The sequence below is a fragment of the Pleurodeles waltl genome, chromosome 3_1, assembly GCF_031143425.1.
Source record: "Pleurodeles waltl isolate 20211129_DDA chromosome 3_1, aPleWal1.hap1.20221129, whole genome shotgun sequence".
Classification (NCBI taxonomy): Eukaryota; Metazoa; Chordata; class Amphibia; order Caudata; family Salamandridae; genus Pleurodeles; species Pleurodeles waltl.
The window spans coordinates 1,464,231,774-1,464,257,836 of record NC_090440.1 but is presented as its reverse complement, the minus strand read 5'-3'; the positions used below and the strand labels follow the sequence as shown (position 1 = coordinate 1,464,257,836).

Below are 26,063 nucleotides of genomic sequence, written 5' to 3'. Positions count from 1 at the left end.
TTACCTGTTACTAAAATATATACGTTGAAAGCCCTAGTTTTAAATTAAAATGCCAAATTATTTTGCAGCAGCCTACCTTATACTGTATATAGTACAATTTTAAAATAAGGACTTGCATATTCACAGTACTTTCTGCTCGAGACTGGGACCTCATAGCACTATAAATACACGTCACTCTTCCCCGCATCTGCAGTGATAACATTACCCAAAAGAAATTTCATGGCAAAATAATGAATTTCCATCTGATTAGCTTAACTTGCATTTATTTTTCATTCAAGGTTTCTGCATTACTTTGAATACAGTTAAGTGAAAAACAAAACACTTGAATATTTTCTTCTTTTTAACCAAGTTTTTCACCCTGCCCCCACCTGAGTGTAGTGGTGGCAGGGTCAAACAAGTATTGCCAATGCCAACAGGTCTCACCTATGCAAGAGTTATTGGCTTGGCAACGTGTTTTGCCATGTTATACACAAGTGACTGCTTTTCAGCATAGCTAAAGGTTAGTGGTGTGGGGTGTCAGAGTAGAGTGGGGAGTAGTGCTGTAGAGTGGATTTGTTGGAGTAGAGTGGAGTGGAGTAAAGAGAGTACAGTGTTGTTGAGTAGCAGGTAGTAGAGTTCAGTGGTTGGGTGGCAGAGAGTGTTGTAGAATGCAGTGTCAGAGTGGAGGGGTGTGGAGTGGGGTACAATAGAGTAGAGTGAGTTGGAGTGTACTGGCGTAGTCTGGTGGATTGGATTAGAGTGGGGTGGATTGGATTAGGTTAGAGTGAGATGCGTGGACTGTATGAGGTGGATTGGAGTGGGGTGCACTAAAATGGGATGAGATGGATTAGAGTGGGGTGGCTTAGACTGGGCTAGGATGGGTGAACTGAATTGGAGTGATGGGTCTGGGGTGGATTGGACTGAGCTGGGGTGGACTGGATCAGACTGGGGTGGCTTAGACTGGAGCGGGTGGATTAGATTCACTGATTGGGGTGGGGTGGACTGGAGTGGGGTGGATTAGATTCACTGATTAGAGTGGGGTGGACTGGACTAGATGGGGTAGATTAGAGTGGGATGGGTGGACTGGAATAGTTTGGACTGGACTGGGGTGGATTGGAGTGTGGTAGATTAGATTGGAGTGGGGTACACTGGGAGGGGAGTACTGAAATGAAGTGGGTGGATTGGGGTGGGGTGGACTGGATGGGAGTGGGGTGGATTGGAGTTGGATGAACTGGAGTCCAGTAGAGTGGATTGGACTGGAGTAAGGTGGATTGGTGTGAAGTGGATTGAGGTGGGTCGTACTGCGGTAGATTGGAGTGAAGTGGATTTTTGGAGTGGATTGGGATGGAGTGGACTGGATTTGAGTGGGTTGGAACGGACTGGAGTGGTTGAATTGGAGTTGTATAGATAAGATTGGAGTGGATTGGATTGGGGCAGACATTTTGGTGTGGGAAGGATTGTTGGAGTGGGGTGGAATGGAGTAGGGTGAGTTGGAGTGGGTGGATTGGAGTGGGGTGGATTAAGGTGGACTGGAGTGAGGTGGATTAAGGTGAACTGGATTGGAGTGGGATGGATAGTAGTGGGGGGGATGGATTTGAGCAGGGTGATTGGGTTGCAGTGAACTGGATGAAGTGGGGTGGATTGGACTGGAATGGGGTGGGGTGGAATGGATTTGAGGTGGATTAAAATGAGGTGGATTAAGGTGGGATGGACTGGATTGAGTGGGGTAGATTCGAGCAGGGTGATTGGGTTGTAGTGAACTGGATGAAGTGGGGTGGACTGGAGTGAAAAGGATTTGACTGGGTGGAGTAGGTTGGACTGGGTTGAGGTGGATTGGACTGCAGTGGGGTGGAATGCAATGTATTGGACTGGAGTGGGGTGGACTGGATTAGCGTGAGGTGGATTGGATTGAAGTGGGGTAGACAACTAGGCTGTATTGGATTGGTGTGGAGTTAACTGGATTGGTGAGGAGTTAACTGGAGTAGGGTGGACTGGAGTGGGATGAAATGGGTTGGGGTGGATGGGATTGAGGTAAGGTGGATTGGAGTGGGGCAGATGGTTTTGGATTGCAGCGGGGGAGATTTGAGTGGGGATGATTGGAGAGGGGGAGATTGTTTTAAATTGGAGTGGGGTAGATTGTTTTGGATTGGCGTGGGCAGATTGTTTGGGATGATAGTGGGGCAGACTGGAGTAGTGCTGATTGATTGGGATTGGAGTGGGACAAATTGTTTTGAATTGGAGTGGGGCAGATTTTTTTTTTATTGGAGTGGGGCAGGCTGGAATGGGGCAGAGTGTTTTGGATTTGCGTGGGCAGATTCGAGTGGGGAAGGTTGGGGTTGCAGTAGGGCAGACTGGAGTGTGGCAGATTGTTTTGGATTGGAGTGAGGCAGAAAGTTTTGAACTGGCACGGGGCAGATTGTTTTGGATTTAGTGGGCCAAATGGGGACGACTGGAGTGGTCTGGGTAGGGAGGATATGAGGTAGGGAAATTTGGGTGAGTGTTTTGGTTTATAGTGGGGAGGACTGGATTTCTTTTGGGGTGGATTGTTGTGGGATGAGGTGGATGTGGATTGTTTAGGATTGGAGTGGGGTGGATAGGACTGGAGTGGAGTGGGGTAGATTATTGTGATAACAGCGCCTACAAGGAAAAACAAAAGAAAACATGAGTGCAAAGTGAGAAAAGAAGACCTGGCAAACTAAAACTAAAAGTTAACTACAGAAAATAAAACTTTGCAATTTTATTTGTCCTGCTGGGATCATTTTTGCCAACCACACGCCTTCTGTTTGCAGAACCCTAGAAATTAAAAAAAAAAGTACCTCAATCACTTCGGGAGCAGTGGATGGGCACTGATTAATTTGAATTAATCAGTGCTCTGTACCTGCTCCACAGACAGGAACAGAAATTATTCTTGGCCTGCATTCACCAGTTATAAGGCTGTAAAGAAGAGTGTCACGCAAAGCCAATAAATGGTAAACAATAGACGGGTTTCAAGCCTTTTTTAGATAACCGAGTCTCGTTAGCGAGACGCATGCGCTACCGCACGCTTTCGCAGACTCAAGCCTCAAACATGGCTAAAAAGTGCAAAATATTCTGTAACTGTCTTATTTTTCACTTTCAGTTAACTGTACATGTTACAGAAACCTTTTATGAAAAATAAATACAAGTTAAGAAAATCGGATGGAAATAAATTATTTTACATTATGAGATTCCCCGTGTATTTTTTAGTCACTTCAAGGATTTCATGTAAATTAAGACAGCCTGGAAATGCACCAAGTTGAGTTTACAGGCCATCTTCATTTACAAGTACTTGTAGAGACATTTGCGCCCCCCTGGAAATGCAGCCACGGCCTTTCAGGGGGGAATCGCCTCAGTTTAAAGACCTCTACTCTAAACTGTAACAGTTTTCACATTAATCGGAGGATTCTGTAATGCTTCACTATTCTGAACAGCCGTGCCATGTTTCCCAGGTCCATGGGAGATGTGCTGCTGCAGTCGAGGAATAGATAGCCCCAGTCATCTGCAGAGCTCCTTCAGCCTATTTTGAAGCAGCCACTTCACACAGAGCTTTCCCGGCTCTTCTCTTTGATTTTGCGGAGAGCGACGTCCCGTCGCTCGCCCCCCCCCCCCCAAAAGTAGAAAAATGAGGAGTGTGCGCTGTGGGCGAATGGAACCTTTTTTGCACATAACTTTTAGGTAAGGGACAGCTCCCGCAGCGCTCGGGGGGTCCACAGCATACCAGAGGAACTGGAGGCTCATTTTAGTTATATCCTGCAAAATAAGCATTCTGATTGGCTGGCCAGCTCCTGACGTTCTCCAAGGGTGCTAATATAGTCTGATTGGCTGTCCGGCTCTTAACGTTCCTCTCAGGGTACTAAAACAGTACTATTATATGCTTTTATTGTGACAAAAGATATTATCTGCTTCCAAATATATTTTCACTAAGACATGGGAGAAATTCTTTTCTTTATGTGATAAGATTTTTTTGCCAGCGTCATATTTTTATTTTTTACACATGAAGAAATTAACTGATTTGCTCAGAATGACAGAGGTGTTGTGCCGAGACCTAACGACCATTGGAAAAGACAACAGGTCTCACCTTCAAGACTGCTGGCTCTGTCATTGCCTTCTGTTCAAGCTGTACAGCATGGGCACTGCAGATTTTGGCATAGATTCTTAGCCATGCATAAACCAGTGTGACTAATGTGCAGCATGGCTAAAAATAATTGTACAAACTTATGATGCATCCAGCGCTAATGCAATTAGCCTCCTCATAGCGCTTTCTTAAATTAGTTTTAGCCACAATCCAAATCACACTGCAGTACAACAGGGCTACAAAACACTACCAAAGCCAATACATTTAATTGTGAAGCATACTGGTTTACCAATGCTCCTGCGCACCATAGTGCTCTCTATTTTCTTTACGGGAGGTGTTGATTATTCTCCCCTCGTTAGGGGCCAATAATTGCAGGGAGGGCAAGTTCCAGGCACTACTGCCCACAGTTGAGGGAACGGCACTTAAGATTGATACCTGATGTGGAGGAAGGCTGTTCTTTTTTAATTTTGAAGGACTATCACTTTCTAAATTGTAACTCACGCCAAAGAGAGAGCAACAAATATAATACAGTACATGTTGAAATGACAGATTCCTAAAGTTTGTGTAGCAGGAGAGGGAGAACGCGAACTGATCCTCTCTGTTTGTTAACTTCGGCCAGCTCTGGGTCTTTACTCACCTCCTCCTGTTATCCATTCCCCCTGCTGCTTAAACGCACAGGCAGCAATTCAGCCCCTCCGCTCTACTTGCTAACAAAGGCCATGGGTTTTTACTGAGCTCTCGGCCAGTCCAAGAATCTGAAGGTTAATGTAGCAACTGAGCAAAAGCATTTATATGTGTTTTTGAGAAGCTTTCCTTCATAGACGGACACTTCCAAAGACCTGTCCGGACCCTTTGCTAAGAACACCAGATGGGGTGACTTGCATGGCTGTAGATGTGGCCATTTCCGTTATCAGGTTAATGCGCAATTGATCAGTATCACAAAGGCTGAATAATGTGTCATTATTGCCAATATTGCCCATTTAGTCACATTTTAAGATGCTCTGTTACCAAAGCTGCCCAATGGATTAGTCTGGCTGCTACGGCATGGTGGACCAAATATGGCAAGACAGTTTAATGAGTCAATGTAGGGAACACTACACGAGGGGCTCCGTTTTTTTCAGTGCTACCCATTATGAAACCGTTGCCAAGACTGTTTTTACATGTTAAACAAAAGGGTCAAATTACATCACGACAGGGAATACTTCAGGCTTCAGACACAGCAGTCTAAGTCAGCTAGTGAGTATTTCTTTTCTTTGGCTTCCTTATTCTCTATTGGACAGCCTATCTTGACCACTGAGGAGTTCAGCAAAGGAATGACCTGTGTCTCCAAAATCAATCTGTTCTTCTAAGATTATCTCGTTGTGGAAAATAAATGCCACCAAACCTGAACGACTAGTCATCCTACACTGTCAACATTTGTAAATTGGTGTTAATAATTATTAAAATGTTAAACGTGTTTTTCAAATGAAAAATCAAAATGCACATTCCTACTAACAAATCATTTCCGTTGGCATTCATTGACCACTTAAGGTAATTTCGACTAAAGAATGTGTATTTGAAGGTATTGAACCCAGTTCTTCTCATTTGAAAGACCCACAATGAAAATGGGGGCAGTTCCTTTAACAGGTAAATCAGCAAAATAAAATGACAATGGAGGCAAAAGCATTTAATTATGGTTAGTCTCTATTCCTCTGCAATGGAAGGTGGAGTGCACTATTGCTGGTGTAAAGTGGGAGATAGAAAGGAGAATTTTACCTCTTCTGAAGATTCAGTCAGCTTGGAAAAGGGTAAGAAGAGAAACGGTGAAAGATAGAAGAAAGCCAAGTTGAAAGTGATGTACAGAAAACAAGTCGTATTTTAAAAAGCGTATGTATCTATACGGCTGCATTCAAATAAATACATCCCTATTTCACACCGGTAACCAAATTACACAAAACAGATTCATTAAAATGGCTGATGTTTACAGTCATTTTTGATTTGCAAGCAGAACAAATTAAACCTATTAGAGCACCGGTCAACTTTAAAAAAACGTCTGTTAATTCCAATGATAAAAAATGACCAGAACCTTTGGGTCACCTTTAGAGACGAAGCAAAGTACTGATATGGGTGTTCTTGTTGTGAACCATGTGGCTGCAGGTATGGGTAGATATGTTGTGGAGCCTACACACTAAACAGAATCAATGCACTATTTTAAACTTGGGAAGGAGTTGAACAAAAGAAAGGAAAAAGAAAAATGAGATGAACCAGGAAGTATTTTGAGACACTGAAAGACAAAACATTTCAATATGAGAAACTGATAATGAGTATCTCAACCAAAGAAACTAAGCACTAGCACTAGGGAACAGGAAATGAATATAATTTAGCGAGGAGTGTGGCCACATTTTAACAGGACAATTTAAAACAAAAATAAATAAAAATACAACTAAGCAATTAAAATCCGCCGGAGGAACATTTCAGGAAGACAACATTGTCCATACAATGACTGCATAATGTGCAAAATGTATACAGCCTCTAAAAAAAAACAACATTTGGAGTTGTGGAATCAATTTATTCAGAGATCCCCTACATAACTAGTGACCAGGAAAAGATAATAGAAAATATAACTCTGGAAGAACTAGGTTTGACTACTGACTCATAGAAATCAGGAAGGGCCCCGGTTCTGATGGACTCCTAGATGCGTTTTGGAACACTAAAAAAAAAAAAAAAACTAATTCTGAAGGTTGTTTTATACTTGATTAAATACATTTTTAGCATGTTTAGTGCAGGCAACTCATGGTTTGAGGTATATGAACACAAATTTGTAAACCGGGTAAACACCCAGACTGCCTAACCTCTTATCGTCCAGTTTCTTTATTACTCAGACAAGATAATTAAAAAGAAATACGGCTATAAGGTTACAGGAGTTGCTTGGTGCAATAATCCGTATAGACCAACAAGAATTTATATTATTAGAACATATACTAGATTATCAAATTACACAAATAATTAATAATGCATTAACAAATTATTTCAATGTTGAAAGAAGGATGCAACAGTGCTGTTCTTTTTTCCCCTATTCATTTTACATAATTCAATGAGCCCCAAGCAATTAGTCTACGAAACAAAAATGTTATTACTGGTTTCCAATTAGGTGATCTCACAATAAAAGTTTTACATTATACTGAAGATTTTCTTCCTAATTTTGTATGCAGCAGATTTATACCCTAATTATGAATAAATCACAGAAATGTTGTAGTTTTCAGGCTAAAAGACCAGTAAACCTAAAACCGAAATAAGGGTACAGATCATTGAATATAAAGACAAAAAATGGAGCAAATTTAGGAAAGGATGCGTGAGACATTTAGGAGTCATTACTGGCAGTATTAATGAGTTATTTTAACTTACCCATCTGGATACACGGTCCAAAGTTAGAAAACCTCTTGATAAAAAACAAAAAATATTTTCTACTATCATTAACTAAAAGGATAATTTACTTAAAAGGATTCATGCTTTTTTTCCCAAGACCTTCCTGTATATATACCAAATTCATTTTTGAAAACCCAGAAGCCACGATTAAATCCGTTTTGAGACTAGAAGAGATAGGCTTGTTACATTCAGGTTTCGGACTTCACCTTGTCCTATTGTTAAATGCTCCAAGTTGTTCATCAACTAAATTTCAGTTTATTAGAGCCATGATGTCTTCCTTCCACAAGGCTTAATTTATAACTAACAAAGTTTAACATACAGACATTTAAAAAAAAAAAAAAGAAAGATTAGAAAAGGTGGCAGTTGCTCTTTGCCAGAGTTCCCACTGGCCCCGCCGAAGCCAAAGTCATCCTGGTACTGAAAGGTTCGATAGGTCGGTTGGAGCCTGCCAGTGGAAACACCCCAGAAGGTGCAACATGATTCTAGTGTGTGGTGACACCAGCGGGGCTGATTTTATCCAGAAGTAGTTGTGGCAGAGAGGACACAAAGGGCCCAAGATGGTGTGGGCCTGAATCGGCCTTCAGTGCAGCAGCTGACAACCTGTGTGCTTGGTGGTGGGGGCCCTGGGGATGTTGAGCACCCTGCCCCTTCTTTTCATGCTCCCCATCGCAACCTGAGCGGCTTCCTACCCAAAGAAGCAGTGGATCGGGCCACATAGGCCCCGATTCTAGGACAGTCGGCCCTACTGGAGGTGATCCAGGTTGCAGAGTGGCAGAACCGGGCTGTGTGCTGCCCATGGACCCAGTCTCCTGTAGGTTGTTGAGGGGGGCACCCCTGGGAACTGCTGAGGCACCACAGTCTACTGTGCTCTGGCTCCCATTTTCTTCTTCCTCTCACTCTCCCGGACTGAGAGGCAGTGACTGGTGTTGGCCCCAGGGGGCCCAATAAGAGACAAGGATACCCTGGGATAAAAGCGGGCAGCTCTCCCCTTGGACAGTACAGCAAGCCTGGCCGCACTGAGATACAGTGGGCCCGGATTCCTTACAGTATCCGTGAAGGGGTGGCCTAGGGTATTGTGGTTAAGCCACGATTCTGACGCGGGTTCATCTGCCTCCTCCCCTCCCCTGTGTTCGGTCTGCACTGATTGAAGTCGGTCCCTGAAGGCCTGACAAGTAAACAGGAGGCCTGGGGGAGGAGCACTCTGTGGCAGGGTGCAGCTGGGGGTTTCTGGACAACAGAGGGGCAGCTGGGAAAGAGCCCTATAATTCCGCCTTCTCCCCCCGGCCTTCTTCATCCTCCTTTTGACTGCTGGGAATTCATGGATAGATGGATATCTCCCCCAGCAGCAAAAGAAGGTTGTGACTTGGGGCCTGTGTTGTGTAGTGCTGGTAGAGGATGATGAAAGTAAGCTTCGGCTGCATGTGCTGCCCACCTACGCCTGGTGGTGTAAAGGAGTCTTGGAGTGGTGACCAGGCCATGCCAGAGTTTATTGAGCAACTGGGGCACAGATGTTTCACCACACAGTGGAGTCACCTTCACCATGGGGAGCGTTAAACCTGCCGGGGCCCAGGGCCAATACAAGACTGACCAATATAAAGTAGTGCACAGGGTATCCAGGACCCGGCTGCTCCCCCGGAACCCCTGTCTCTCCCTGGCGGATGACTCCGATGCCATGTTGGTGGTGATTCAGGCTTCTAGGTTGGCACTGGAGACAAAGATACGTGAGGGTGGGGTGGAGGTATCCTTCCTGCAGCAAGATCTCCTTAGGGTGGCGGACAGAGTGATGGAGGTGGAAAAGTGAATCTCAGTGGTGGAGGAAACGTTAGGGGGGGTTGCAGGCCAACGTAATGAAACTGAGGGGTGCGATGCAAAAATTGGGGGAAAGGGCTGAGGAGGCACGGAATCGTGCCCGGAGTTGTAACTTGCGCTTTGTGGATTTTGCAGAGGAAGTGCAGGGGGCAACCCTGGAGCGCTCCCTTTAAGAAAGAGTGGGCACACTGATCCTTGGCATCCAGGCTGCCGGCCTCATCCGATAATCACCAAAATACTCAGGTATAGAGACTGGGATCGCATCTTGAAGGAGGCCAGTCAGGCTGGGAATCCTGTTCATGGGACACAACAAATTATGATCTTTCTGGACTATACACGACAGGTGCAGCTGGCCCAGAATTTCTTCGATAAGTTCAAAGAGAAACTTTGCTCCTTAAATGTGAAGCACATGCTGATGTTCTCAGTGCGCCTGAAGGTGATCCACAATTCTAAATCGGTTTTCTTTGATACCCTAGAGACAGCGTGGGAATAGGCAACAATGCACATCCGTGTCGGGCTGGGGGGATCCACCTGAGTAGGGGCCCTCAAGAGGTGAGGGGAGTGGAGTGGAGTGGACTCCTGGCCGACCCGAGGAATTCGAGACGATGGAGCTGCCGTGGGTCTGGGGTTGACTCTGACTCTAAACTGGGAGGCCTGGACATGACGTTGAGGCTGTGTGGCTCCCAAAGACTACTGTCCTCTCAACAACAGCTCTCCCAGGCCTCAGCCCGAGACCTGTCGGTGGATTTGATGGATTAGGCCTAGGGTCCTCCCAAATCTTCTTTTGTTTCTAAATTCTGTCATCACCAATATCGCTTTTCAATGTGGTCAGAGGGTGCAGGTCCGTGTGGGGAGCAATCTTTCACCTAAGTTATGTTCCTGTTGGGGGAAGTGTTGGGTGGGAGGCGGCGGGGAAGTGGGTGTCTTTGGTTTTGTTGTTCTTTGATTGATGACTGGGGGGGTACTACAGGCACATTTCATGTTCACATCACCCTTGCATGGGCTGGACAGACCAGACCATACACACAGGTTCAAGTGGGGCCATGCAATGGTCCCCTACATACTGATGACACAGAACATCAATGGCCTAAATGACCGTGTTAAAAGAGGGACAGTGCTCCATTTCACAAAACGATACAGCCCTGCAGTCCTGCTCTTGCAAAAAACTCACTTATTTGATAATGATTGTTCTTTCCTGGCCTGTTATGAGTGCGATAGAGCCTGCCACACTGGGCAAACCAGGGGCTTCATAGGTGTGAAAAACATTCCTGCTGGTGGTCTCAAAACTGGACTTGGACCCCCTGGGAAGGTTTGTGGTGGTGGCGGGTACACTACAGGGACGCGTTTACCACTTCATCAATGTTTATGTTCCCCCCACCCTAATGTGTAATACCACTGAGGAGCAGCAAACAGAGATTCTTCAACTCCCCCTGTAATAACCTTTATTGTTGGGGATTTCAACAACATTAAGATCCCTAGGGGTGACACACTGGGGCTGGGCATGTCCAGTTGAAGGGAGAGCAGATCGTTGCACTGTCGGTTGGATGGCATTTGCCTCTGCAATACCTGAAGGGTAAAGAATCCTGGATTTTAGTGCATAAATCCCTGTCCCACATTAACCTTATTCTTCTTCCAGCATCAGATCTGCCTGGAACCTCTGGTTTGTATACTTTATACTGAGTGGTCTGGAACCATGCTTCAATGACTCACTTGTTTGGTAAGCAACCAGTCGGGCCCGCCTGATGTGGAGACTCAATGCTTGGTATAGACAGCCGCAGGGCTTTCTAGCCAAGAGATGGGGGGTACTCTGACCTTAACCGGGGCACCGTGGACATGCTGGTACCCTGTGCAAGTGACAGGGTGGAGTTGGATCATCCCCCCTGGAACCAGAAGAAAATTGCACTGGCCCTCCGGGACATGAACTCAGGGAAAACACCAGTCCTGTAAGGGCTCCCCATGGAGTTTTATAAATGCTTTCAGGCCCAAATGACACATCATCTTCTTGTACTCTACCAAGAGGTGGTTGGCAAGTCACATTTTTCCCTTGAAGTTGATTAAGCCACTCTATTGGTGCTCCCTAAACCTGGCCAGCCCATGGATTGGTTTGCATCATATTGCCCTATTTCACTTATCAGTTCTAAGGTGAACAACTTTGTGAAGGTGTTTGCCAACTGGTTGCTTACGATCTTCCCACAGCTGGTGCATCTGGATCAGTGTGGGTTTATGCCCCACAGAAGTACTAGGCACTGTGTTTGCAGAGTCCATATGTCAATTGTGTGGGTCTCTCAACTGGGGGATTCTATGTCCCTTCTGTTGGACTTTGAGAAGGCTTTCAACTCGGTGAGTTGGACCTTCTTGGAGGAAGTGCTGATCAAGGTGGGGCTGGGTCCTCAATTCCACTCAATGCATATTTGCTGTACTCTAACCCTAAGGCTCAATTGTGGCTCAATGGTACCTTATCTACCCCATTTTCGATTGGTTGGGTCACCTATCAGGGATTCCCCCCTGTTGCCATTTTTGTTCGTGCAGGTGATTGAGCCACTGGTGTGTGGATTTGCTGCGATGCTCAGCTGTGGGCCTTTGACTGGCGGTGGCAACGGATGACCACATAGAACTCTATGCAGATGATGTGCTTTTTCAAATATTTTGCGCCTGCTGCTCACAATTCCTCAGGTGTTGCTGATTCTTAAGTCTGATAATAAGCTTCAAGCTTAATATCAACTGGCCCAAATTGGTCTTGGTTCCTCTGCGGGGGCCACAGATTAAGATAGAATGTTTTATGCAGCCTGCAGTGCACAGACTGAGCTTTCAGTACCTGGGCATGTATGTGGCTTTTGAGTCTGGTCTCACCTGGAGCTTGAATGTTCGCTCTTAACTCATCCAATTAATGTCAGACCTCAGTTGGTGGGTGACACTGCCTCTTGGGTCGCACCTTGTTCTTTAGAATGATCGCCCTCCCCCGACTGCTTAATGTCTTATAAAAGTATCCCGTGCGCTTGCCACAGCTTTGGTGACAACCGCTGCAGGCCAAAATCTGGGCCTTTTTGTGGCTTGATCACTCTTCTCGCATAGCATGTAGAAATTAACTCAATCACCATGGGATGATGGGCTAGGTATGGCAGATGAGTCTTTATTAACGGGCAGCCCAACTGTTGGCGGTCGACGAGTGGCTGAGTGGGGTATAACGGGACCTAATTCAACTAGAGGTTACTGGGATGGGTCCAAACAAGATTAAGGGGCTACCATATGGCGCTACTATTCCATGTTTCCTCCCTGAGCCCACCAAAGTGGTTCTTGAGACTTGGTGCGTGGCATTGCGATGGGTGGGATGGGGCTGAAATATTACGCAGGTTAACCACCCCCACCCTCCCCAATAGGTGAGTAGGTGGTTGCAGCAAAAATCCTCCCTAAAAGGGTATGATGGGTGGGAAAAGACTTGGATCTCCAGTGTTCGTGACATATGGCAGAGTGAACACCTTAAATCTTATCAGGCGCTGCAGGAAGTGTTTGGTCTCCACAGTTCTCAGTTTTGTAGATACCTGCAACTAGGCCATGCCCTGGAGTTATAACGTGGCTCGCTGGAGAACATTCCTGTAGGTGGCCCCCTGGAGTTCCAGATCTTTATGGACCAATTGTTAAGAAAGGGATTTAACAGATCTACTGATCTCTCATAATACACTCCCCTGACTTGTTTGCGTCACTCAGTGCCCGGTGGGAACTGCTGGAAAATTCAGACTGGAGAGATGCTTGCATGGTACCCAGAGTAAAGGTTATATCCTCCAGGTTTCGTCTCATGTTGCTTAATTACATGCACATGACATACAAAACACCTGGGCGTCTTTGGTGCACAGGCACACTGCAGCAGTGCTTAATTTGTAAATAGAATAGTGCCGGTGCTCAGAGCTCTCCTCTGAAATATGCGGCTGCTGCAGTTAAATGTGCGAGCACGGAATACGGAGGCAGCGTAATCCTGAAGCCATCTCGGGCCTCTTTAATCCATTTTAAGCCACTCCCAGCGCTTCAGCTCACTCTTGCAGTTTTCTGTTTTCTCCCTCTGTGACGCTTTTTCGTTTTTCCCTTTCTCCGTCTTTCCCACATGTGTCTTTTGCTCGCAGCAAATGCTTGAGGGAGAAGACTAAGCCCCGGCCCTCAAAAATAAGTGCTGGGGCTCAGCACCGGAATCAACAAGCACAAATTAAGCACTGCACTGTAGTCAGTTTTATTGTGGTGAATCCTAGTTTGTTTTAATAGGGATACAGGAGTTAGCTTATCCATTGGCTTGCAGACTCGTGCCCCCGTCACCCAGTGACTTTTACCCTACTTAGCCTGCTCTGTTTTAGCACATTTATTTCATTCATTATTTTACGATGGCTGCCTTGTTTTGACTCAGGCCCATGTTTTGATTTTCCTTATCAGTGTCACTGCGCTAAGGCATCAATATCAGGTGACAAATACAAACAAACTGAAGGTGTTTGCGTTAGGTACTTTCCCTCTTCACACTTTTGAGGGAATTGTTTATAATAATTACCGTCACAAGCACGACTTGTTATCTATTGTTTGGGAACAAACCTACGTCAGGGGTTCAAGCAGATATGTATATATATATACTCCTCACTTTATCAGATAGAGGGATTCCGACCAGATGCCATCGCTGATATCGATGTGCCACATCCCCTTGACACTGACCCAGTCTCCGGGTTCCTGCGGAGTCTGCCTAGAGACCTTATTCCAAGGTAACAAGGGTGGGTGGCTCTTCTCATGGACATGGCATTGGCAGGTTGAGGTTTAATATACCTAGCTCTCTTCTGGGTTAGAGGTTAGGCCTACAGGCTAGGGTATTAGGACATATCGCACACTTCATGATATCAATTGATACTGTAAGATGGTGGGGGTCTTTGTATTAATGACTCTTGTCTTTACCATTCTGTTTCTTGCACTGTCCATTATCCTAATCATTGCAGCCCATGCAACTTATCACAGATTGCAGTTTTGATTAAATAAATAATATTGAAACTTTACTGCAGCTTCTTCATTGCCTGTGTATGGTTGAGACATGTTATTAATGTGAGAAAAGGGTAATCTCCGTTTAACCACGACGCTCACTGAGATGTCATGCTTTTGAGTCCATGCATAAAGGCTGCCTAAATTACCTTTAACTGTTTTGAGTTTTTGGTGAGGTGCTGCTTGTGAGCCGGAAGGGTTGGGATGACAGTTGCGTTATGTTGTAAGAGTGGCATGGTCGCCTACAAACATAAGTACTGTCATCCTTAAACCAGCAGTCTTGCCTAGAGCAAGAGTCCAACTACGACATGCTGCCACCAACGATGGTGTTTAGGTACTAATTTACAGACTCCCCGATTATCGAAGTCTCTTATACTACAGGTTCCCTAAGTACCATTCAAGGGAGACGTCTGTGGTCTTGGGGAAGATCCTCCTCAGCTGAACAGGGAGCACCTAATTAGGCTGTAGGTTGTTCGAGCTCGAACTCATAAAATTACTTTACTCCCCATTTGGTGTTCCAACTCTTTACTCATTTTACAATATGCCTAACCCATAGACATTCCTGAGAATGCAAGACAGGCATTAATTTTACACCTAGTAGCGTATGGCTTAACAGAGGAGGGCGGGGATGTTACATTCAAAGTAAAGCTAATGAAGCTTACCAAACAGAAACATTCTACTACTCTTGGGTCACCTTTCCTGAGGAAGACCGCAAATCAGTCACATTCCAAATATATAGAATTGCAAACGTACCTCAATGATACACCAAGCATACCAGTATCATGAAATACAGCTCACTTACCAAGAGCATCAGAACTGGTTTGAAGGTGTCATACCACATTTAATACAATGCGTGAGATTAGGTCCTTTAGGTAATGATGGACCAACGTGGCCTATGTTCGCCACATACACACCTCAACGAGGTATACAAAACATGCAGGCGGCAGACCTGCATGAATTATATTTGAATTAGTAACACTATACAGACGTCTAGTTTAGTTCGTAATGCGGACATTGAATACAACACCGGCGCGCCCAGCACCACCAGCACCTGCTGGATACCAACTGGCTACTGGGATTAATCCACAAACAGTACATACCATTATGGGTGAAGTACTCACAGAATGGGAGAAAATACCGTTCTGGATAGCCCAGAAAACAAATCAGCTGGAAGCTGTGTTTCCCCATACAAGACCACAGGAAGAACTTAGAATTCTCACTATATGCTTGCCTTTAGGGATGGTTCCCAAAGTGGATGGCTGTGCCACATGAAGGAGTTCAGTCTTCTCTGCAATATACACTACCACACATGGTACCCCGAAACTTGCCAATTTGCCAGAAGTGTTAAAACAAATACAGAATGAACACGGGGCTGCACCAGCCCTAGATTTGGGGTGAAACTAATGCGTAACTTCGACGCAGTCTCCTCAATAATACTCGGTAATATTAAAGGGGAAGCGGTAGCACTGGCTATACACCAGCGTCTCCAAGAGATTCCACAATTGGACCAAGAGAGAGAGCTACCGAGAGTTATTTCCAACACCTATACTAGTATAGGATGGGATAGTTTGGTAGCGAAACCGAAAAAGCTTGAAATACAAAGTACCACCCCTAAGGATGGTACTAAACAAAAACAGGAAAATACCAAGAAGCGCTGGGATAAACAAAAACAATTTAATGATAGACGAAATAAGAGAGCAGATTCTCCACATCCGGAGACTCTCAGAAATAGAGAAAGTATAAAAACTCCTGACAGATATACTGATTAACGTCCCTCTTGTTCCTTTCAGGATGCACAGGACAGACGTAGCAAGAGAGGGGGCCGTCCTGACCGACGTCCTGAATACGTGAAACAAAAGAAATACCCGCTGCAGTCTTCGGACAAAAAAGAAGATAAGTCCCCACAACAAAAGCCACAGTTTAAAAAGAAAAAGGTGGCAGCACTGTCAATTAAAAATGTCAGTACACTTGAAAGCATCGCTGAAGAACGTGACGTGGGCAGTGACACTGTTAGACAGCACAGCAGAGGTCACGCTATGTTGCCAGAGTCTGAAAGATCATTAGGATGCAACAGCAACTAGCAAATTAATTTCAGTTGAAACTGTGGATGGGCGCCATTCTTCCACCCGAAAGAGTATTTGACTTAAAAATTCAAATTGAGGGAGACATAGAGCGCATTATTAAAGTGATATTCTAGGATGAACTTAGTTGTGATATCCTATTGGCCGAAAGAGACTGGCCACCTGAACACGCCCTTAAACTCCCACATGGGGAAGATGTAATTTTGTCTTCTTTCTCTGATCTTGTTCCGGAGGCGGTAAAACAAGCCTACGCTGTTGATTGGGCTTTAATGCAGGCCTCTGCATTATACCGTAATCATGTAGGCTGAGACAAGGAGTCTCCTGGTCATGTAATACCTATCAGGTCTTTACCCCAACCACAGCCCCAATATCCTGTTAAACACGAAGCTAAAGCTCCAGTGAAGGAGATCCTCACTCAGCTCGAGTACCAGGGAGTAACTGAGCCCTGTGCCTCTGAAATGAATAACCCATTATTCCCAGTTGCAAAACCAGACCATTCCTACAGAATAGTCTTAGATTATAGACACTTAAACAGTCATACACGTACATACAATATACAAAATTCACATAGCACAGCACTAATTAACAATATAGTGCGGAAAAAGTACAAAACGACGTTGGATATTTCCAACTGATTTTTTTTTTGCCAAAACGTAGCACAAGAAAGTCGGGACCTGAGTGCATTCTCACTTGGCTTGCGGAAACGCTTTTGTCCTTTACCCCAGGGCTATAAGAACAGCCCAGGACTGTTCTCAGCCCGTGTGACATCAATATTGCATGGCAAAAACAACAAGTGATGGACGGAATGCTGAACATTGTCAAACACTCACCCCCAGTCATAGATCTGGGTTTAATCCATCGTTCTTTTGCTCACCATGCCACCCCAGTTTGGACCCAGCCATATGCAAATCAGTCTTGACCCTGTTCCTCATGGGAACAGTCCAGACCGAACTGCCAAGCCAGGTCCTCACTGGACCGGAAACAAGCATCCTGGGACCGGTTTCGGGGTTTCACCCCTCATCAGCCAGGCTAGCTTGAATCCAGTGGCATGGGAAGCACGGGACCCACGTCTGGGCATACCCTTCCCACTTAGGGCGACAAAGCAAAAACAACAAGTGATGGACGGAATGCTGAACATTGTGAAACACTCACCCCCAGTCATAGATCTGGGTTTAATCCATCGTTCTTTTGCTCACCATGCCACCCCAGTTTGGACCCAGCCATATGCAAATCAGTCTTGACCCTGTTCCTCATGGGAACAGTCCAGACCGAACTGCCAAGCCAGGTCCTCACTGGACCGGAAACAAGCATCCTAGGCCGGTTTCGGGGTTTCACCCCTCATCAGCCAGGCTAGCTTGAATCCAGTGGCATGGGAAGCACGGGACCCACGTCTGGGCATACCCTTCCCACTTAGGGCGACAAAGCAAAAACAACAAGTGATGGACGGAATGCTGAACATTGTCAAACACTCACCCCCAGTCATAGATCTGGGTTAAATCCATCGTTCTTTTGCTCACCATGCCACCCCAGTTTGGACCCAGCCATATGCAAATCAGTCTTGACCCTGTTCCTCATGGGAACAGTCCAGACCGAACTGCCAAGCCAGGTCCTCACTGGACCGGAAACAAGCATCCTGGGACCGGTTTCGGGGTTTCACCCCTCATCAGCCAGGCTAGCTTGAATCCAGTGGCATGGGAAGCACAGGACCCACGTCTGGGCATACCCTTCCCACTTAGGGCGACAAAGCAAAAACAACAAGTGATGGACGGAATGCTGAACATTGTCAAACACTCACCCCCAGTCATAGATCTGGGTTTAATCCATCGTTCTTTTGCTCACCATGCCACCCCAGTTTGGACCCAGCCATATGCAAATCAGTCTTGACCCTGTTCCTCATGGGAACAGTCCAGACCGAACTGCCAAGCCAGGTCCTCACTGGACCGGAAACAAGCATCCTGGGACCGGTTTTGGGGTTTCACCCCTCATCAGCCAGGCTAGCTTGAATCCAGTGGCATGGGAAGCACGGGACCCACATCTGGGCATACCCTTCCCACTTAGGGCGACAAAGCAAAAACAACAAGTGATGGACGGAATGCTGAACATTGTCAAACACTCACCCCCAGTCATAGATCTGGGTTTAATCCATCGTTCTTTTGCTCACCATGCCACCCCAGTTTGGACCCAGCCATATGCAAATCAGTCTTGACCCTGTTCCTCATGGGAACAGTCCAGACCGAACTGCCAAGCCAGGTCCTCACTGGACTGGAAACAAGCATCCTGGGACCGGTTTCGGGGTTTCACCCCTCATCAGCCAGGCTAGCTTGAATCCAGTGGCATGGGAAGCACGGGACCCATGTCTGGGCATACCCTTCCCACTTAGGGCGACAAAGCAAAAACAACAAGTGATGGACGGAATGCTGAACATTGTCAAACACTCACCCCCAGTCAAAGATCTGGGTTTAATCCATCGTTCTTTTGCTCACCATGTCACCCCAGTTTGGACCCAGCCATATGCAAATCAGTCTTGACCCTGTTCCTCATGGGAACAGTCCAGACCGAACTGCCAAGCCAGGTCCTCACTGGACCGGAAACAAGCATCCTGGGACCGGTTTCGGGGTTTCACCCCATATCAGCCAGGCTAGCTTGAATCCAGTGGCATGGGAAGCACGGGACCCACGTCTGGGCATACCCTTCCCACTTAGGGCGACAAAGCAAAAACAACAAGTGATGGACGGAATGCTGAACATTGTCAAACACTCACCCCAAGTCATAGATCTGGGTTTAATCCATCGTTCTTTTGCTCACCATGCCACCCCAGTTTGGACCCAGCCATATGCAAATCAGTCTTGACCCTGTTCCTCATGGGAACAGTCCAGACCGAACTGCCAAGCCAGGTCCTCACTGGACCGGAAACAAGCATCCTGGGATGGCATGGGCAGCAAAAAAACAATGGATTAAACCCAGATCTGTGACTGGGGGTGAGTGTTTGCATTGTCAGCACTCCGTCCATCATCCTTTTGTGTTGCTAATGTCGCCCTAAGTGGGAAGGGTATGCCCAGACGTGGGTCCCGTGCTTCCCATGCCACTGGATTCAAGCTAACCTGGCTGATGAGGGGTGAAACCCCGAAACCGGTCCCAGGATGCTTGTTTCCAGTCCAGGGAAGACCTGGCCTGGCAGTTCGGGCTGGACTGTTCCCATGGGGAACAGGGTCAAGACTGATTTGCTTATGGCTGGGTCCAAACTGGAATGGCATGGGCAGCAAAAAAACGATGGATTAAACCCAGATCTGTGACTGGGGGTGAGTGTTTGCATTGTCAGCACTCCGTCCATCATCCTTTTGTGTTGCTAATGTCGCCCTAAGTGGGAAGGGTATGCCCAGACGTGGGTCCCGTGCTTCCCATGCCACTGGATTCAAGCTAGCCTGGCTGATGAGGGGTGAAACCCCGAAACCGGTCCCAGGATGCTTGTTTCCATTCCAGGGAAGACCTGGCCTGGCAGTTCGGGCTGGACTGTTCCCATGGGGAACAGGGTCAAGACTGATTTGCTTATGGCTGGGTCCAAACTGGAATGGCATGGGCAGCAAAAAAACGATGGATTAAACCCAGATCTGTGACTGAGGGTGAGGGTTTGCATTGTCAGCACTCCGTCCATCATCCTTTTGTGTTGCTAATGTCGCCCTAAGTGGGAAGGGTATGCCCAGACGTGGGTCCCGTGCTTCCCATGCCACTGGATTCAAGCTAGCCTGGCTGATGAGGGGTGAAACCCCGAAACCGGTCCCAGGATGCTTGTTTCCAGTCCAGGGAAGACCTGGCCTGGCAGTTCGGGCTGGACTGTTCCCATGGGGAACAGGGTCAAGACTGATTTGCTTATGGCTGGATCCAAACTGGAATGGCATGGGCAGCAAAAAAACGATGGATTAAACCCAGATCTGTGACTGAGGGTGAGGGTTTGCATTGTCAGCACTCCGTCCATCATCCTTTTGTGTTGCTAATGTCGCCCTAAGTGGGAAGGGTATGCCCAGACGTGGGTCCCGTGCTTCCCATGCCACTGGATTCAAGCTAGCCTGGCTGATGAGGGGTGAAACCCCGAAACCGGTCCCAGGATGCTTGTTTCCAGTCCAGGGAAGACCTGGCCTGGCAGTTCGGGCTGGACTGTTCCCATGGGGAACAGGGTCAAGACTGATTTGCTTATGGCTGGGTCCAAACTGGAATGGCATGGGCAGCAAAAAAACGATGAATTAAACCCAGATCTGTGACTGGGGGTGAGTGTTTGCATTGTCAGCACTCCGTCCATCATCCTTTTGTGTTGCTAATGTCGCCCTAAGTGGGAAGGGTATGCCCAGACGTGGGTCCCGTGCTTCCCATGCCACTGGATTCAAGCTAGCCTGGCTGATGAGGGGTGAAACCCCGAAACCGGTCCCAGGATGCTTGTTTCCAGTCCAGGGAAGACCTGGCCTGGCAGTTTGGGCTGGACTGTTCCCATGGGGAACAGGGTCAAGACTGATTTGCTTATGGCTGGGTCCAAACTGGAATGGCATGGGCAGCAAAAAAACGATGGATTAAACCCAGATCTGTGACTGGGGGTGAGTGTTTGCATTGTCAGCACTCCGTCCATCATCCTTTTGTGTTGCTAATGTCGCCCTAAGTGGGAAGGGTATGCCCAGACGTGGGTCCCGTGCTTCCCATGCCACTGGATTCAAGCTAGCCTGGCTGATGAGGGGTGAAACCCCGAAACTGGTCCCAGGATGCTTGTTTCCAGTCCAGGGAAGACCTGGCCTGGCAGTTCGGGCTGGACTGTTCCCATGGGGAACAGGGTCAAGACTGATTTGCTTATGGCTGGGTCCAAACTGGAATGGCATGGGCAGCAAAAAAACGATGGATTAAACCCAGATCTGTGACTGGGGGTGAGTGTTTGCATTGTCAGCACTCCGTCCATCATCCTTTTGTGTTGCTAATGTAGCCCTAAGTGGGAAGGGTATGCCCAGACGTGGGTCCCGTGCTTCCCATGCCACTGGATTCAAGCTAGCCTGGCTGATGAGGGGTGAAACCCCGAAACCGGTCCCAGGATGCTTGTTTCCATTCCAGGGAAGACCTGGCCTGGCAGTTCGGGCTGGACTGTTCCCATGGGGAACAGGGTCAAGACTGATTTGCTTATGGCTGGGTCCAAACTGGAATGGCATGGGCAGCAAAAAAACGATGGATTAAACCCAGATCTGTGACTGGGGGTGAGTGTTTGCATTGTCAGCACTCCGTCCATCATCCTTTTGTGTTGCTAATGTCGCCCTAAGTGGGAAGGGTATGCCCAAACGTGGGTCCCGTGCTTCCCATGCCACTGGATTCAAGCTAGCCTGGCTGATGAGGGGTGAAACCCCGAAACCGGTCCCAGGATGCTTGTTTCTAGTCCAGGGAAGACCTGGCCTGGCAGTTCGGGCTGGACTTTTCCCATGGGGAACAGGGTCAAGACTGATTTGCTTATGGCTGGGTCCAAACTGGAATGGCATGGGCAGCAAAAAAACGATGGATTAAACCCAGATCTGTGACTGGGGGTGAGTGTTTGCATTGTCAGCACTCCGTCCATCATCCTTTTGTGTTGCTAATGTCGCCCTAAGTGGGAAGGGTATGCCCAGACGTGGGTCCCGTGCTTCCCATGCCACTGGATTCAAGCTAGCCTGGCTGATGAGGGGTGAAACCCCGAAACCGGTCCCAGAATGCTTGTTTCCAGTCCAGGGAAGACCTGGCCTGGCAGTTCGGGCTGGACTGTTCCCATGGGGAACAGGGTCAAGACTGATTTGCTTATGGCTGGGTCCAAACTGGAATGGCATGGGCAGCAAAAAAACGATGGATTAAACCCAGATCTGTGACTGGGGGTGAGTGTTTGCATTGTCAGCACTCCGTCCATCATCCTTTTGTGTTGCTAATGTCGCCCTAAGTGGGAAGGGTATGCCCAGACGTGGGTCCCGTGCTTCCCATGCCACTGGATTCAAGCTAGCCTGGCTGATGAGGGGTGAAACCCCGAAACCGGTCCCAGGATGCTTGTTTCCAGTCCAGGGAAGACCTGGCCTGGCAGTTCGGGCTGGACTGTTCCCATGGGGAACAGGGTCAAGACTGATTTGCTTATGGCTGGGTCCAAACTGGAATGGCATGGGTAGCAAAAAAACGATGGATTAAACCCAGATCTGTGACTGGGGGTGAGTGTTTGCATTGTCAGCACTCCGTCCATCATCCTTTTGTGTTGCTAATGTAGCCCTAAGTGGGAAGGGTATGCCCAGACGTGGGTCCTGTGCTTCCCATGCCACTGGATTCAAGCTAGCCTTGCTGATGAGGGGTGAAACCCCGAAACCGGTCCCAGGATGCTTGTTTCCAGTCCAGGGAAGACCTGGCCTGGCAGTTCGGGCTGGACTGTTCCCATGGGGAACAGGGTCAAGACTGATTTGCTTATGGCTGGGTCCAAACTGGAATGGCATGGGCAGCAAAAAAACGATGGATTAAACCCAGATCTGTGACTGGGGGTGAGTGTTTGCATTGTCAGCACTCCGTCCATCATCCTTTTGTGTTGCTAATGTCGCCCTAAGTGGGAAGGGTATGCCTAGACGTGGGTCCCGTGCTTCCCATGCCACTGGATTCAAGCTAGCCTGGCTGATGAGGGGTGAAACCCCGAAACCGGTCCCAGGATGCTTGTTTCCATTCCAGGGAAGACCTGGCCTGGCAGTTCGGGCTGGACTGTTCCCACGGGGAACAGGGTCAAGACTGATTTGCTTATGGCTGGGTCCAAACTGGAATGGCATGGGCAGCAAAAAAACGATGGATTAAACCCAGATCTGTGACTGGGGGTGAGTGTTTGCATTGTCAGCACTCCGTCCATCATCCTTTTGTGTTGCTAATGTCGCCCTAAGTGGGAAGGGTATGCCCAAACGTGAGTCCCGTGCTTCCCATGCCACTGGATTCAAGCTAGCCTGGCTGATGAGGGGTGAAACCCCGAAACCGGTCCCAGGATGCTTGTTTCTAGTCCAGGGAAGACCTGGCCTGGCAGTTCGGGCTGGACTGTTCCCATGGGGAACAGGGTCAAGACTGATTTGCTTATGGCTGGGTCCAAACTGGAATGGCATGGGCAGCAAAAAAACGATGGATTAAACCCAGATCTGTGACTGGGGGTGAGTGTTTGCATTGTCAGCACTCCGTCCATCATCCTTTTGTGTTGCTAATGTCGCCCTAAGTGGGAAGGGTATGCCCAGACGTGGGTCCCGTGCTTCCCATGCCACTGGATTCAAGCTAGCCTGGCTGATGAGGGGTGAAACCCCGAAACCGGTCCCAGAATGCTTGTTTCCAGTCCAGGGAAGACCTGGCCTGGCAGTTCGGGCTGGACTGTTCCCATGGGGAACAGGGTCAAGACTGATTTGCTTATGGCTGGGTCCAAACTGGAATGGCATGGGCAGCAAAAAAAACGATGGATTAAACCCAGATCTGTGACTGGGGGTGAGTGTTTGCATTGTCAGCACTCCGTCCATCATCCTTTTGTGTTGCTAATGTCGCCCTAAGTGGGAAGGGTATGCCCAGACGTGGGTCCCGTGCTTCCCATGCCACTGGATTCAAGCTAGCCTGGCTGATGAGGGGTGAAACCCCGAAACCGGTCCCAGGATGCTTGTTTCCAGTCCAGGGAAGACCTGGCCTGGCAGTTCGGGCTGGACTGTTCCCATGGGGAACAGGGTCAAGACTGATTTGCTTATGGCTGGGTCCAAACTGGAATGGCATGGGTAGCAAAAAAACGATGGATTAAACCCAGATCTGTGACTGGGGGTGAGTGTTTGCATTGTCAGCACTCCGTCCATCATCCTTTTGTGTTGCTAATGTAGCCCTAAGTGGGAAGGGTATGCCCAGACGTGGGTCCTGTGCTTCCCATGGCACTGGATTCAAGCTAGCCTTGCTGATGAGGGGTGAAACCCCGAAACCGGTCCCAGGATGCTTGTTTCCAGTCCAGGGAAGACCTGGCCTGGCAGTTCGGGCTGGACTGTTCCCATGGGGAACAGGGTCAAGACTGATTTGCTTATGGCTGGGTCCAAACTGGAATGGCATGGGCAGCAAAAAAACGATGGATTAAACCCAGATCTGTGACTGGGGGTGAGTGTTTGCATTGTCAGCACTCCGTCCATCATCCTTTTGTGTTGCTAATGTCGCCCTAAGTGGGAAGGGTATGCCTAGACGTGGGTCCCGTGCTTCCCATGCCACTGGATTCAAGCTAGCCTGGCTGATGAGGGGTGAAACCCCGAAACCGGTCCCAGGATGCTTGTTTCCAGTCCAGGGAAGACCTGGCCTGGCAGTTCGGGCTGGACTGTTCCCATGGGGAACAGGGTCAAGACTGATTTGCTTATGGCTGGGTCCAAACTGGAATGGCATGGGCAGCAAAAAAACGATGGATTAAACCCAGATCTGTGACTGGGGGTGAGTGTTTGCATTGTCAGCACTCCGTCCATCATCCTTTTGTGTTGCTAATGTCGCCCTAAGTGGGAAGGGTATGCCCAGACGTGGGTCCCGTGCTTCCCATGCCACTGGATTCAAGCTAGCCTGGCTGATGAGGGGTGAAACCCCGAAACTGGTCCCAGAATGCTTGTTTCCAGTCCAGGGAAGACCTGGCCTGGCAGTTCGGGCTGGACTGTTCCCATGGGGAACAGGGTCAAGACTGATTTGCTTATGGCTGGGTCCAAACTGGAATGGCATGGGCAGCAAAAAAACGATGGATTAAACCCAGATCTGTGACTGGGGGTGAGTGTTTGCATTGTCAGCACTCCGTCCATCATCCTTTTGTGTTGCTAATGTCGCCCTAAGTGGGAAGGGTATGCCCAGACGTGGGTCCCGTGCTTCCCATGCCACTGGATTCAAGCTAGCCTGGCTGATGAGGGGTGAAACCCCGAAACCGGTCCCAGGATGCTTGTTTCCAGTCCAGGGAAGACCTGGCCTGGCAGTTCGGGCTGGACTGTTCCCATGGGGAACAGGGTCAAGACTGATTTGCTTATGGCTGGGTCCAAACTGGAATGGCATGGGTAGCAAAAAAACGATGGATTAAACCCAGATCTGTGACTGGGGGTGAGTGTTTGCATTGTCAGCACTCCGTCCATCATCCTTTTGTGTTGCTAATGTCGCCCTAAGTGGGAAGGGTATGCCCAGACGTGGGTCCCGTGCTTCCCATGCCACTGGATTCAAGCTAGCCTGGCTGATGAGGGGTGAAACCCCGAAACTGGTCCCAGGATGCTTGTTTCCAGTCCAGGGAAGACCTGGCCTGGCAGTTCGGGCTGGACTGTTCCCATGGGGAACAGGGTCAAGACTGATTTGCTTATGGCTGGGTCCAAACTGGAATGGCATGGGCAGCAAAAAAACGATGGATTAAACCCAGATCTGTGACTGGGGGTGAGTGTTTGCATTGTCAGCACTCCGTCCATCATCCTTTTGTGTTGCTAATGTAGCCCTAAGTGGGAAGGGTATGCCCAGACGTGGGTCCCGTGCTTCCCATGCCACTGGATTCAAGCTAGCCTGGCTGATGAGGGGTGAAACCCCGAAACCGGTCCCAGGATGCTTGTTTCCATTCCAGGGAAGACCTGGCCTGGCAGTTCGGGCTGGACTGTTCCCATGGGGAACAGGGTCAAGACTGATTTGCTTATGGCTGGGTCCAAACTGGAATGGCATGGGCAGCAAAAAAACGATGG

General features: G+C 48.0%; 1 protein-coding gene across 2 annotated transcripts in view; it reads right to left on the bottom strand.

The window, feature by feature from the left end:
- The window catches only part of RAB3GAP1 (RAB3 GTPase activating protein catalytic subunit 1), a 434,305-nt gene that overhangs the window by 2,712 nt on the left and 405,530 nt on the right, over positions 1 to 26,063 (bottom strand). Inside the window, exon 24 of one of the 2 annotated variants that reach the window (XM_069225058.1) lies at positions 5,771 to 5,848. The exons of the other annotated variant lie outside the window; for it this stretch is intronic. Coding sequence (XP_069081159.1) covers positions 5,786 to 5,848 — 63 coding nt within the window. The 3' untranslated portion in view covers positions 5,771 to 5,785. Of the gene's footprint in view, positions 1 to 5,770; positions 5,849 to 26,063 lie in introns of those variants that run through there. 2 annotated transcript variants of the gene reach the window in all.